The sequence below is a fragment of the Dromaius novaehollandiae genome, chromosome 20, assembly GCF_036370855.1.
Source record: "Dromaius novaehollandiae isolate bDroNov1 chromosome 20, bDroNov1.hap1, whole genome shotgun sequence".
Taxonomy (NCBI): domain Eukaryota; kingdom Metazoa; phylum Chordata; class Aves; order Casuariiformes; family Dromaiidae; genus Dromaius; species Dromaius novaehollandiae.
In genome coordinates this window covers 12,848,810-12,862,568 of record NC_088117.1, presented here as the reverse complement: position 1 = coordinate 12,862,568, position 13,759 = coordinate 12,848,810, and the positions used below count along the sequence as shown (strand labels likewise).

Below are 13,759 nucleotides of genomic sequence, written 5' to 3'. Positions count from 1 at the left end.
AAATTAGGAGCCATTCTTGGATATATTTTCAGTGCAGGGAAAGATTTTGTGTAGAGGAGAGTAAAATGGATGGGAATTCATAGACTTTGTAGCTTAATACGCAGTTGCCTGTTCCTTTGAACACAGAATAGGGGAAGCATTTGAACCACTGCTGTAGAAAGCTGCCTGCCAGCAGGTAGCCAAGAACATGCAACTGCCTAAGTTTGTCTGGTCAGGTCACCTGCATCTATTATCTTGATGTAAATTTAAGCACTTCTTGATGTGAAAGAAGCAATCTGTTGCCTACTTCTTCCAGTTTGTTTTTCATGTGCCATAAAGCCAACCTCACTGTGTCTGTTTTCTTCCTTTCTGCTCTCAGTATCTGTGTTTAAAATTAGCCTATAAGAAAACTCTGTCTTTGCCTAACCTGGTAACACAGGTTAGTTTGTTCTCTCTGTCCAGAACATTGTCACTCAGCTTATTCTGTGGGTTTATACCAGAGGCAACAATATGTTTTCTAAGGTTATTAAAGCAGTCTTGAACCTTAGGTAGATCGCTTAGCCGCTAACATTAATGCATTCTGAGAGCCATCTTTTTAGAGCACTCTGGCACAGCTGCTGAACAAATGGGATTTTCGGTGCATTTTCCCCTTTCTCCAGGAGTTTTTTTCACTCCCTTTCTCCTGTTTTCAAAATCTGCATATAGCTCAATATGCTCCTTTAAGTAGGTGGACAGGGTAACTGAAGGCGAGTACTCCTGCTGCTCAGGGAACAGTTCCTTCATCACGAGCTTCTCGGTGGGCATTTTGACTCAGCTGAGTACATCTGTGTGCTCACTAAAAGCTCTTGTAGTTAGTCTTCTGGTTTCTTAGCTATATATTTTCTACCCCGTTCCAATGTATGTAATCAAGTTTCTAATTTGCATCAATTACCTAAATAAGTTTGGCATCGGGTTCTGTTGCATTTCTGTGGGTAATCTGATAAGAAATCAAAAAACTACCTTAGAGAGTAAAGTACTATTTAGTGTGCAAGACTGACAGATTGTCAGTGTTTGTCTATCAAGACATGAACTTATTAAATGTGATCTAATCAATTTTCTTGGAGCAATGGAACAAAATTGTACAAATCCCTGGGTTGCTATAAATGATGAACTTTCTTGAAACTATTGGTTTTTACGTTACATTTTCTGTTGAATTGCAGTATTTTTTAATGTTTTTTGTTTGTTTATTTTTGTTTTTCACGTAAGAGGAAATGTCCCTCTATTTCACCTGCTTCTCTTCCAATTAGTAGTCTACCCACCTCTTGGGAGCATAATTAAGAGGTCTCCAGTTAGCCTAAGGAAAGGAATTAAAGAAATTGTAAAAATGCAACTGTAATGAATAGGCAATATGTAGCCATTAAGTCCACAATATCCATATTCATGCTTAAGCATTGCTACTTTAATGATTTAATATTTACCTATATAACCCATTTGATTATAAATAACCCTGTTTGCATTGGGAACTAGTGTAACACAAGAAGAATAATAACCTTTCTTTTTGTTCCAAAAGACTTAGGCAGGCATTTTGTTTAAGCAGTAAATCAGTGTAGTAGAAACTGCTACTTTTTAATTTTGCACTCGATGGATATTGACTGCCATCAAACAATTTTGAGTTAACTAGTAGTTGTGGCTATAATCTGGAAGTGTCAAGCAGTAGGTAAAAACATGGCTGAAGGGCAGTCTGTCATCTGTCATGGGTCTTGGAAGGATGAAGGCTTGAGCAAATTGTTTCTTCTGTTTACACAAGCAGTGTATATTACAAAAGTTGACTGGGAAGTCTTGGAAATACACATCTAATCTGATAAAATATTAAAAACTGCTCAAGTGTTTCATGTCTCAGGACCTGAATAGCAGTTAGGAGGAAACATTGCAGTGTGCTGTGAATGGTTAAGAGGGGTACACAAGGTTCTCTTGTACAGTATGGTACCTGATTATTTAAGTAATGGCGTATAATTAACACATGGTAAACAAAAATGGTGATAAAAGCAATTTATGAGGTGTGATATGAATCTTCAGCATTCACGGCAAGGTTTTTCTTTTTTGGTGAGATTGATGAGCGATGACAGAAGAATATCATCTCTCTTGTATATTTTATTGGAAATATTTATGCTGTTTACCAGAATTATATTTTATTGAAGTTATTTATGAGGTTTTCTTAATTAAACTTTTGGGGGCATAAGGAGCTATTGCAGTGAATTATCCTTAAAATATTTTTGCTTTTGCTTTATTGTTCATGTATCATTGAACAATAGTGGCAGCCCTGACAAGCAACATGAATTTTGATAAATTATGTATATGGAACAATTGAAGTTTTGATATCCATGGAGAAAATAATTTAAGGTTCATACTTCAATGATAAGCAGTAGTGGTGATATTAAAGCACATTTGAATAAATAGTGCACATGATTACAGACAGCCAAACATACCGTAATTATATTTTTCATATACTGTAATAGCCATTTTTCATATACAAATTGATATATTAAGTGTAATATTTCAATTTCTTTTCTAATCCCTTCACTGATCTAAAATCATGATATCATTAACTCTCCATCATATGCACTTTCTTGCTCTTTTTTTTAACCTGCTTCTCTCCTTAGGCTCTTCCCTCACAGCATTTCCCTACAAATTCAGCACAAATGCACATTCAAAAATGAGTGCTCCATAGATGCATCACAGGTCTACTTTTGCTCCACACCTGTCCACCTGTATTTCTCTCGATTCTCTGATGGGATGTTGGTGGATGCCTCCCATTTGACATTCTTCTTTGGTGTCTGTCTTTTTCACTAGTCATGCACAGTGGGTTTTTGTGGACAAAACTGAGTTAGTTTCCTTTTGTGCGTTCCCATAACTTGGGAAATTCTTTGCAAGTCTCTACATCTAATCTATGTTTAAATTTGTGTGTTTCTTCTTCTTCACATCTGAAAAGTTTTTTGTTCATCTATATAGCTCTAGACATCTTGTCTAGGCTCTGACCATTCAGTGGTTTCCCTTCTGGCTACCATAAGTCAACCAAACTTTATATGTGCTTCAAAAGCTCTTACAAGAATTTTTTTCATATGGTCATGTTAACCTTCTTTTTTTACTTTCTATTTTCTCCATCTTCTCTTTTGCATCAGACAAGCTGTTCATCTTCCGGAGCCCTTCATAACAGGCGCCTTGTCTGCTTGCTGCTTTCTGTCTGCAGGGCTGTGTCAGCACGTGTCCTGCTGAGCCATGATCCAGGTTCCAGTGCCCATTTGTTCCATTTCTCAAAGAAATACTCAGTGTCTTCTTTTGTGCTCTGCCTCGTTCCTTAGAGGGAATCTCTACAAATATTCATAAAACTAACAGAAATATTCACAAAACTAGCACTCTATTCCTAAACAAATCTCTGCTTCCTATTTTTCTCTTTCACACTGACCACCAAAACCTGAGCTATTTTTTATCAATGGGTGTGCGAAAACGACTTTTTGTACTACTGTAACTTCAAATTCGTTCCTCCTGGTTTCTCCTGCCTGTCCAAATATTTATGTTGCATGGCACATAAGTCCCTGTTGGAGTCCTTTAATATTTGGTAATACAAGTTTATAAAAATAAGAAAAAACACTGCTAAAAATTAGATTACTGCAGTCTTTATGTAATCCCTGTAACAGTTTTGTATGCTGTTGCCTTTATATGTAATGCCTTTTATTAGAAAATTGAAAAGATGGTTCATTGCTTCCAAAGTTGATCCATGTACCTGAAGCCATATCTTTTTTGTAGTTCCCTAAAGTCTTACTGGGGGTGTGTGATTTCAAGTGCTTAGATATCCTTGTTATTCTTTTGTTGATAAACCGGAGGATTGAAAGATGGACATTATACAGTTAATTAACTTTTACAGATTCCGATTTTCCTGTGCTCAGTGACAGGCTCTGCTTTTGGACAAATTAATAAATGGCTGGTTTTCTGGAATACGGCACTCTTCCTGCTTCCTTTCGTTACGTTAGCCAAGGTTCCACTAGATGAGAGATTTGCAGTCTTAAGACTTCCTGCCGAGGTTCAGACTTTGTTTTTTTGAGACTGAAGCTGTCGTGTTCCTGAAACTACTTAATTAGAAACACATTCATTTCAGTGTATACTGGAGGAGGCTTGAACAGCATAGCCAGGCATACAGGGAAGTTGAGCATTTGTGCAGCTGGCAGCTAAACCAATGGTTTCTACTTTGAATATAGAATTGCTGGGTATTTTCTTGCTTCTGGAACGTGGCCATTGGAAAAGAAGAGATGTGGGTGAAAGAGATAGTGTTTGTCACAAATAAAACATGCAAAATGACAAATAAAAATACTCTTTATTTGAGCAGCAATCCATATATAGTAAGAGTGTATTGTGTTGTGTGGTAAAAATCTTTACCAAAGAGATTGGATGTAGGTTCTCGTTCTCACCTGTGGGCTTCCCTGTGATGCAGAACCTTCAGGATTTTTACCAAGTTGGTTTCTGATTTAACGATCTCTCTGGACTATCATAAGGTGCGGTATTAGGTGGAATTTGGGCAGGGATATTCCTACCAGACTGTACAGTTCAGTAGGTTGTAATGTGGTACATGTCACTTCAGTTTTCTGCAAATGGACTAGTTGTGGGGTTTTTTTGTTTTTTGTTTTGTTTTTTTTCCTGAAGCTGTGTAAGTTTAATGGCTTCAAAAAGGAAGAAAAACCCCAAAGTTTTCATGCAGAGTGACTGTCTCCATCTCTCAGTACAGCATCCAACAGAGTAGGAGTTTTAGGTGGTGTATTAATAAACATGATAAATACTAATATGCATATCAGTCAGTTTTATTTCTTGAAAAGGAATTTCTCATGGTAATGAGAAGCAGAGTGATTTTTGATAGTATCTTTCCGCAGTTCTTTCAGCACTGCTCCTTCTCCTACTGAACAGTAGGCACCAGTTTATAAAAGCTTTATAGAAGATATTTTCATCCAAGGCAGTACAGTGACATTTCTCTCATTTTTCATCTAAAATTGAAAGTCAGCTCTTTGAGCTTCTGTATCCAAAATCAAATGAGCCCCTATTTTAAAAGTTGTGTCTGTCTATGTGCTTTTAGTTTAACAGGCAGTATATGCCATATTTGCAATTAGCAGCTTTGGCATCTTCTTTGATGTGTTCTAATAAGCAGTGCAAATATAAGCCTTTCCTGCTTGGTTGAGTGGGAGGACTGCAGTGAAGCTTGATATTAGAAATACAGTGTCTACAAAGATACAGCTTCCACTCAATATTCTTCTTGTGTTATGTAGTCCTTATTGGTGTTCGCTAACATCATAGAACAGAAGAGGGAAAAGACCAGTCTTTCTCTTAAATAGCTGGCATTCTGTTTGGTAGCAGGAGGTTCGCACCTATGTTTGAGAATGCAAACTTGTCCTGAGGACCTGGTGGTGTATGTAAGTTTAGTGTTCTGAGGGAAGTAGTAGTACCAGTGTGTATCACAGTGACTCTGGATGTAATCAAACTATTCCAAAGCCATTTTTCTCTTGTTTTATGTAAACATTCCATGATTTATACTTAAAAAAAAAATTATTTAAAATGTTTCTGGACCCATAATTAAAGGGCTTAAAATCTGTATCACTGGGCAATACATATACGTTAAATTAACCACTTAATGTTACAAATGGATCAATCTGTCTAAAGAACACTGTTTAGAAAAAGCCTAGGCATTTAATTGAAAATTATGATTAACATATTTTATTCTTAATAAATAAATAGACGTCCTTATTTACCTGGCTTGGCTTAATCACTAAGTAATTATGATGTCAGAAAAAATTAACTTTAAAAAATAGCCTAAACAAATGTCTTTCAAATATGGAATAAAATTTGTACTTATGTGGTTTATTTATATATTTTCAACAAAGTCTGACTCAGTATCCCTGTATTTTCCTATAGCTAATTTTATAAGTCATATGTGTTAATCCAGTGTTATGAGAATGTAAAGCTAGGCTTTTTTCCTCTTTGCAGTGCCCCAATGCCCTACCTCATTGGAATACATTTAAGTTTGATGGAGGTAAGTCTTTCTCACCATTTCTGGGAATGTATGTAGTTTTACTGTTTAGGCCCAAATTCTGCAAGCAATTATACATGCATTCATATGCTTAAAAATTAAATAATTCTGCTAATTCATTTGGGATTGCTCAGATGGTTGAAGTTAAGCATACCTGTTAACAACGAGTCTCATGGGAGTCGTATTGGGTACCCTGTACTCTTTAGGCATACTTTCTGTTTTCAGATCAGTGGTCAGTGATGAGCTCATGTTGCTTTCCCTTCCCCATCCTGTTGCTTCATTTAATCAGTTTACTGTTTACTCAGTTTGGCTCTGTATTCAGAAAGGCAGAATTGTTATTAATCAAAATGTTGACAGTTACATTTCTCTCCCCTCTTCCCCCCCCCCCCCCCAGGCTTTTGCAGACAGATTGTGATTTTTTTTAAATTTTTTTTTAGTGTTCAAAAGATCTCAAAACAAGGAACTTGCTGATAATGTTAACACAAAGCTGGCAGAAAATCAGCCCTCACAGAAACCTTAACATATAAACAATTCAGAGTAATTCATGTAACTTTAAAAAAAAACTCCATAAGTGGCAACAGCACTTTTTCTTTTGCTTCCAGTAGTGGTGAAACAGTGGATGACTTCTTCAAAAGTATCTGGAGGACAACATAAGCTATTAATTTAGATCCTTATGAAAACCCTACTCCTTTTTACTTGTGCCCCTTTACACCGGAAGTCTGAACAACATGTATATACTAAGGGTGATAAGAGGTATTCCTGCAAAGAAAATACTGCCTTTTGGAAAGCAGTTAATTTAGGAGGCAGTGTAGAATTGGTAGGAGTGGCAAGTGCCCTTGACAATTATTTGATTTGTGTCTGTATTTTAGACACCTATGTTTAGAAATTTAGGCTTACCTTATTTAGGTTACTTAATTTATAATGCTGAGATTTGCATCACATAAAATAATGTGTATTCTCAAAATATGTGTTCTTATATTGTCCATAAAAATGTGTAATTTCTGTGGAAACATTGATACAGCATATTCTTTCACTAGGGCATATTCATGAAATGATCCTCTATGTCTGTGTCTATTTTAAAACTCAGGCTGTTATAGTATGAACCATCCCCTTTTTTCCAGTACTAATATGACACAATTTCTTAGAAGTCACCTTTTACAGGTCTTTTTTTTAATTTTTCCTCTCTCTCTCTACTGGCCACAGACAGATGATTTTTGATGCCCTTTGTATTGCTAAATAAAGTACAGATTGACGATTGACAGTACAATGTGTTAGTGAATAAGTAATTATTTTAGAAGTCAACATGTAGATTTTCTTGCACATCCTATATTTATGTTAGAGGGGTTTCTCATAATGACACTTGAATACTGCACAGATGGGACCAAAGTAATATCTAGGGAGAAATAGTCTATCCTATATTTTTGATACTGAGCAAGAATTTTTCTGCCTTGTGTCTGTACTAAACAATCGTTGGCATGCTTATTATGGCATCTATCTATTTTTGACAGCACTGCCTAGTAGAGGATGGAATAATATATTAAAACAGATATTTTTCAACTTTCACAAATATTTTGTCTCACAAAATAATAATCTTGTGAACTGCATGGTCAGCCTGGCAACAGATAAAGAAAAGATTTAATAATTTACATCTTGGAGGCGGTTTGCATGGTGTCTTACTCCTGCCCCTATATATAAAATCATTACCTCTTCTTTTGTTTCAGTTTTTCACATTGCAGTGCTTTGTAGGCCTTCCAAATTCCATTTGTAAAAACTCAGAGTTGTTCTTAGAGAAGCTAATTTTTATCCATTTTAGTAACTTGTGAAAAAATTCTGTGTAGTATTAAATCCAGTATGGCTTTTGAATAGCCAGAGATTCTGGACCACAGACAGACATCAGAAAAGTACCGTTATTCAAAATGAAATAAATTAATAAAGTAAAACTTCTCCCCTTCTTTCCCTGCTCTCAAAGAGGAATTGAATATTTCCAGATAAAAATTCATCTTGTAGCTAACTTTGCTTTTCCCATTGAAAGATACAATAAAATAAAATCACACAGTGGGCTGTGGTATCTGTTGTTTATGGATAGGTAGTACATAATTGGTCTGTGCCTTGGACAAAGGTGACATTTGTCACACAGCTTGACTATTACTAGATTACCTCTTAGCCTGTTTTTGATGCCAAGAGCTTACTCTTCTTCGTCCTATTCTTCATACATAGGTATAAAATTGTATGTTCTGTTAGAATAACACCTTAGCAGCATTTTTGCTCATGATTTAGCAGTTGTGTATTTTTTTAATACACCATATTAATTTTTCCATATCAAAACAGTTGTATAAACTGCATCTAAAAGGATACTGTCATCAACCAGTGTTTGTTTTTCATTTAATGCCAAAATTTCAGCAGGTAGGTCTCTAAAGGTGCTTTGTTAATTCAGGTGTTCTAGTTTCAGATTCCCAGTTTTGCATTCAAGTGACGACAGGTGGACTCTTCATCTATTGCAGAGCCCCATGGGTGTAATTGCAGGTTTATATATAGGCTCAGAGCTCTGCTCTGGCAGCTCTGATCACAGAATTTGTTGTAGTTGTGTACATGTTCGTGGAAACCTAAACTTAGGCGGAGAAAGCCACGGTGTAATGTGGAGGGTCAGTTTGGAATCTAGGAAAAAAAAGTAATTTTCTAGCTTTGGTATTGATTCTGTGGGTCGTTATTATCCCTGCGTTGGAGCAGCTCCTCTGGAAGAAATACTGTAGTAATTTTAATACTTTAAAACGAAATACACCCTCAGTCTCACCTTGACAGATTTTTTTCATACCATTGTGCACCTTGAAGTTAGCAGTTTCCCATGTTACGTTGCGTCTCTGTAGAAGCAACAGTTACTTTAATGGAAAATGACAAATTTTTCTTATGATTAAAATATCAAACATATCCATTGACTGTTAAATTTAATTTGCTGTGACTGAAATGTTCTCCAGTGAGATAAGATAATCTCCTGTTATAGGTCAGAGGGCTCCAGCTGATTTATGAGGGTAAATCTTGGTAGAAAATACAGAGTTGTGTTTTGTGCTCTTATTTTTCAGCTTTTCTATCATCACCTAGTTAGTCATTGTTTATAAGATTTCCATTTAGCAATCCATAAAGTGACTTCAAAGAAGGCTAAAAGTTTATAAGCTGTTAGATAAGCAAGGCTGGGACTATCACATGAATAATGGAGCATGCTTACAGAACTAATTGAAATCATATTAGATGAAGATAAGTACTTAGTACTGATAAAGAACAATGCGATAGGAAAATGAAACTGTACCAAATGAACACGTCCCTTTCATAGTCTTGTTTTTTTTCCTATCTGCATACTATATGCTATTTTAGTGTTCACATTATATTAAATTGACCTTTATGTTAAAAGTGGTGTCAAACTGAGCTAGCAGCCTTTTACATTTTGTCATAGTAAACGATTGTTTCGGTAACTGCTTCTATAGCAAAGGTTATTAGTGTGATGGTGCTGATGGAAGAGGAATGCCCTTGACCTAGTAGACTACCGAGTGGAATTCAGGCACATGTGGTTTTGATTCACCATTTTGGGATAGTTCCTTTTAGCTGTCAGATGCTGAGCTGCTGGCAGTATAATCTTCCATGCCTGGCTTCCAGTTATTCAAGTTACCATAATGCTCACCTTCATCATGCTCTATTCAGGGCACAAAAATCACTAAATTTATTTCTAAGTAAATGTTATTAGAAAAGCATTTCTTTGCTTATACTTTTTTTGAAATTCCAGTCATGCAAGGACTTTTTCTAGGCCTGCAAAATTTTTATTCTTGTAAAATTCTCTGGAATATATTTGTGAGATGTGAAACATCATATTGTATTTGTCAGAATATTTCTTTAACATTTTCCCTAAGCATGAAAGGTAGTTATGTATATGAAAAAATCTACATGAGCAAATTTTTTTGTTTTATTTTAACTGAATATCAGTATCAGTTTGTATTAGGAAAACTAAGTTCACTGAAATACATTGTGTATTTATTATGCTAGGACATAGCAACTGATCTCACTTTAGGTAAACAGTCCTTTCTCCATGTACACAGATGAAAGGAACGCTATATGCTCAGTCCTCTAAACTCCATGTAAATATTCTAGAAGCACTTTTTTGCATATCTACATGATCTTTTTCAGGTAGACGTGATGGTGCTGTTTGTGATCCAGTCTGCTTATACGCCAGTTAGCAAGCACACGATCTGAGCTAATGAGCTCTGAGAAACAGGTTGCATTAGCTTGTGCTTAGTACTAACAGTGCCACATGGCTCCGGTTGCCTTGAAATGCTGCTCGAATGAATGTGCAGCAGTTTGCAGAAGACACCCTGAGAATTCATTAACCACTGGGATTTTCCAGTGGTAGTGTTAATTGTTAATTATATTTTCTGATGGGGGGGGGTCATCTTTAGCTTTTTCCATCCCTTTCCATTTGATAAATAAGTGTATTTTCTAGCTATAATTGAATAAATGTTTTCCAGGTTTTAAGTAAAGGGGTAATATATTGGATATGCTTAAATACAGATTGTTAAGAACTAAAAGTAATTCAGGCACTCACAAATATTAAGTTATATATGGTTTCAAGGGTGTCGATAAAAATCAATGTAAATACATGATGAGTGAGTTGTTAAATTGTCCTTTATTGGACAATTGGAAGAAGAAAATATTTTGATTTAATAAGAGATTCTGTGTAGGGGAGTGCTTGAGGGGTAAGTTTTAAGACAAATAAATACTGCAGCACCAAGTGGACTTCCCAGTAACTGTAGAGGGTTTTTCTTCGGTTGTCCGAGAGTGTTAGAGCCGCACTGGTGGTGTTTGTCACTCGGTTAGCAACAGCTGCTTGTGATAAGGCTCTGGGGAATCACCTGTGCAGGATCAGGGTCCTGCACATCAAGGTTGGGAGGTTGGCGGAAGGGAGGAAGATGCACAGGAGGGGGCAGTGGCCACCTGCGGCGCCAAGATCAAAGGGTGGAAAGGGCAGGGGGCACATCCAGCTTAACCATACTTGTCTGCTGAATAGCTGTTTCAGATTGTAAATCTAAGGGTGATTTCATTAAGTCCTTCTGGCTGCTGTTGGGGCATGAAATAATAAAATTTTATATCCGTTGCCTTTCCTGCTTCTGGCAGCCAGATTGACACATTGTTGTCTGCAGTGTTGTGGTGTTCTTTAGGAAATAAATGGAAACTTTTAACTAAGCAGAGACGAGTTACAAAGCGGATGGATGATAATTTCATAATAGTTTCAAGTATAACGTACAAACTAGTTACCAGAACATTAATTTTTGTTAAGAGCTTTAACTTTTCAAAATAATTATTTGGAGTTATATTTTCTCTTTTCCTGTTATTGCAACATTTGTAGTATATTGAGCACATTTGTATCTGGTCATGAAACCCCATGGTCAACTTGGTTTATGTTTTGACACCAATTTAGTAATGAAGGTAAGTAAACCTAAAAAGTACTGATGTCTTTTTTTTTTTTTTTAAAGGAGCTAAACTTTTGGAAAAAGTTTAACTTATTTTTTTTTGTGATAGAAAGTGCAAAAAAATGCAAAGCATAGATAGTGATAATATAGAAACATTTAATATAAACAAGTATTAGTATTATTGATGAGTGTCGCTTCAAACATATGATCAGAGTGAGACAGAGGAGCACCTCTTAATATTTCTAATAGAATATAGTTTTTCACTGTTTTTGCAAACTTTCATACAAAATATTTAAATTACTTGAAGGGTTGAGTTTCTTGTGAGAAGGACAGATTGCACTAACTGCTGCTTATTTACTGACCTGGTGTTTAAGGCCCCCTGGAGTTTGTTTGAAAAGTTAAGAGATTTTCACAGTAAAGGTGCCATTTCTAAAATTTAAAGTGCTCTTTTCACCAGGAGATAAGTTCTCTCTGATTAAGTCAGTAATTCTTACTAAGCCATGTTTATAGAGGCCATAAACAATGGGTTCAGTGTGCTTGTTAAACTAGCTTTCCATACCTCTCCACTCTTTTAAAAAGAGACATTTAAAATAAAAGGCAGGTGTAGCTGTTAGTCCAGTTTGATAGGTTTTAGAGGATTAATTATGGTTACAAGGAATTCAGTAAGGTTGGTTAGGAAAGTTTGTAGTTGTGGTAGATGATGCACATTTTCACTGAATCACTTCTTCTGACTCAACAAATCCCCCATCTATAGTAAATGAGATAGCAAACTGTAATATTCCTGTTTCCTCCTGTTCTCCACATATTTTTCTGAAAAATGTGGACTTAATGAAGCTAGTCCATTCTGTTCAGCAGGAAGCACTTTATTTCTAAGATTTTGTTTAGATAGTCAGAAAGTTGTGATATCTAGAATATGATTATGTGGCTTAGTGGTTGTCCCCTTATATCTTGAGAAAATCATGACAACACCCAAACTGTACCTGTGACAGTGATCTACAGGTAGCACAATTTACAGTATGTCAGGGGTATTTAATGCAAAAAGTGCAGGAATTCTTACTGAAATTCCAACAACGGAGTAAGTAGGTTTTTTTCCGGGCTAAGTCTCTTTCCCCTCCCTGGGCTCCTGGTTGCTGTGTTTCGCAGAAGAGCCATTTGATTATTCTACAGAAGCACATCTTCCAACTCCCTGCTAATATCTTTAATGTACCTAATAAACAATTTTTTTGATCAAAGATTATATTGAAAGGAAAGATGATAAAAACAGACAAGGGTTAAGGTGAACTGGTCGGTCTGCATTTCTCTGGCCACAACTGGACCGACTGCATTTGTGTATTTTTCAAATGCAATGCAAAACAGACCCTATAAATCAAGCTAGTGTCAAGTGTTTTAAATCCAAGGGCTTGTAGACAGGGAATTCCACTGCCTTCATGCAAATATTGAGAAGTTTTCAAATAAGGTTGTGCTTTTCACTCTGAAAAAGTATAGCACAGCCGAGTTTAATAATTAGTTAGCCTTCCTTTCAGGAAGAATTATTTCTGGACCATGTGTAGAGGTGAATTGGGTTGATCAGCATTTACAATCCTTGCATCCTGAGCTGCATCTTTTCCTACTATACTCCTTGGCAGATATCTGCTTGTGAAAAGCCTGTTCTTTGCTACAGAAAAACCCAACATTTTGCTGATGGGAAGGTGCAGATTCATCACCGAAGTTATAAAAACACCCATTGACAAGTTCAAACACATGTATGCTGCTTCTTCGGCAAGAATCAAGAGAAGGTTTTAATTCCTTCTGTCTTGTCCTACTGGCACTTGATTTTTGACAAGCTTCTGGCTTTGGTTAAGTACATTGCTAAAGACCTTTTTGTTGGAGCTTTTCAGACTCCTCTGAGTATAAGTGAGATTTTTAATTTTGTGAAACAGGAAGAAGCAAATCAGTTTGTCTGGCTCTTCCGGACTCCTAGAAGGAGCGAGACTCCTGGATTGCTTTAGAGTTTATCAGATGCAGCCAACAGAGTGACCTTTGCTTCCTGAAATGGAGAGGAAAGTACCTGGCTTGTCATGCAGTACTAGTGCCCCTTTTTATGTGAAAGCACTAAATGGAATATTCTTCCATTAAAATTAAAGAAATTTCTCATTGAAGATCTAAACGTAAATGTCTAGAAAGCTTTCTTTATAGTTGTTGGGTTTTTTTCATTGTTTTTGTTTTTTACCCCTGAGTACACAGCAGCTTTCTTTATAGACAGGGGACTGAGCCTTGAAAACTGAAGGTAATTATTTAGATGCCT

At 36.2% G+C, this 13,759-nt stretch overlaps 1 protein-coding gene across 5 annotated transcripts in view; it reads left to right on the top strand.

The window, feature by feature from the left end:
* Window positions 1-13,759, top strand: part of DENND1A (DENN domain containing 1A) — a 225,731-nt gene that overhangs the window by 126,763 nt on the left and 85,209 nt on the right. For all 5 annotated transcript variants that reach the window (XM_064523957.1, XM_026100867.2, XM_064523958.1 and 2 more), the window contains exon 11: window positions 5,983-6,028. In XM_064523957.1, coding sequence (XP_064380027.1) covers window positions 5,983-6,028 — 46 coding nt within the window. The remainder of the gene's footprint in view (window positions 1-5,982; window positions 6,029-13,759) is intronic.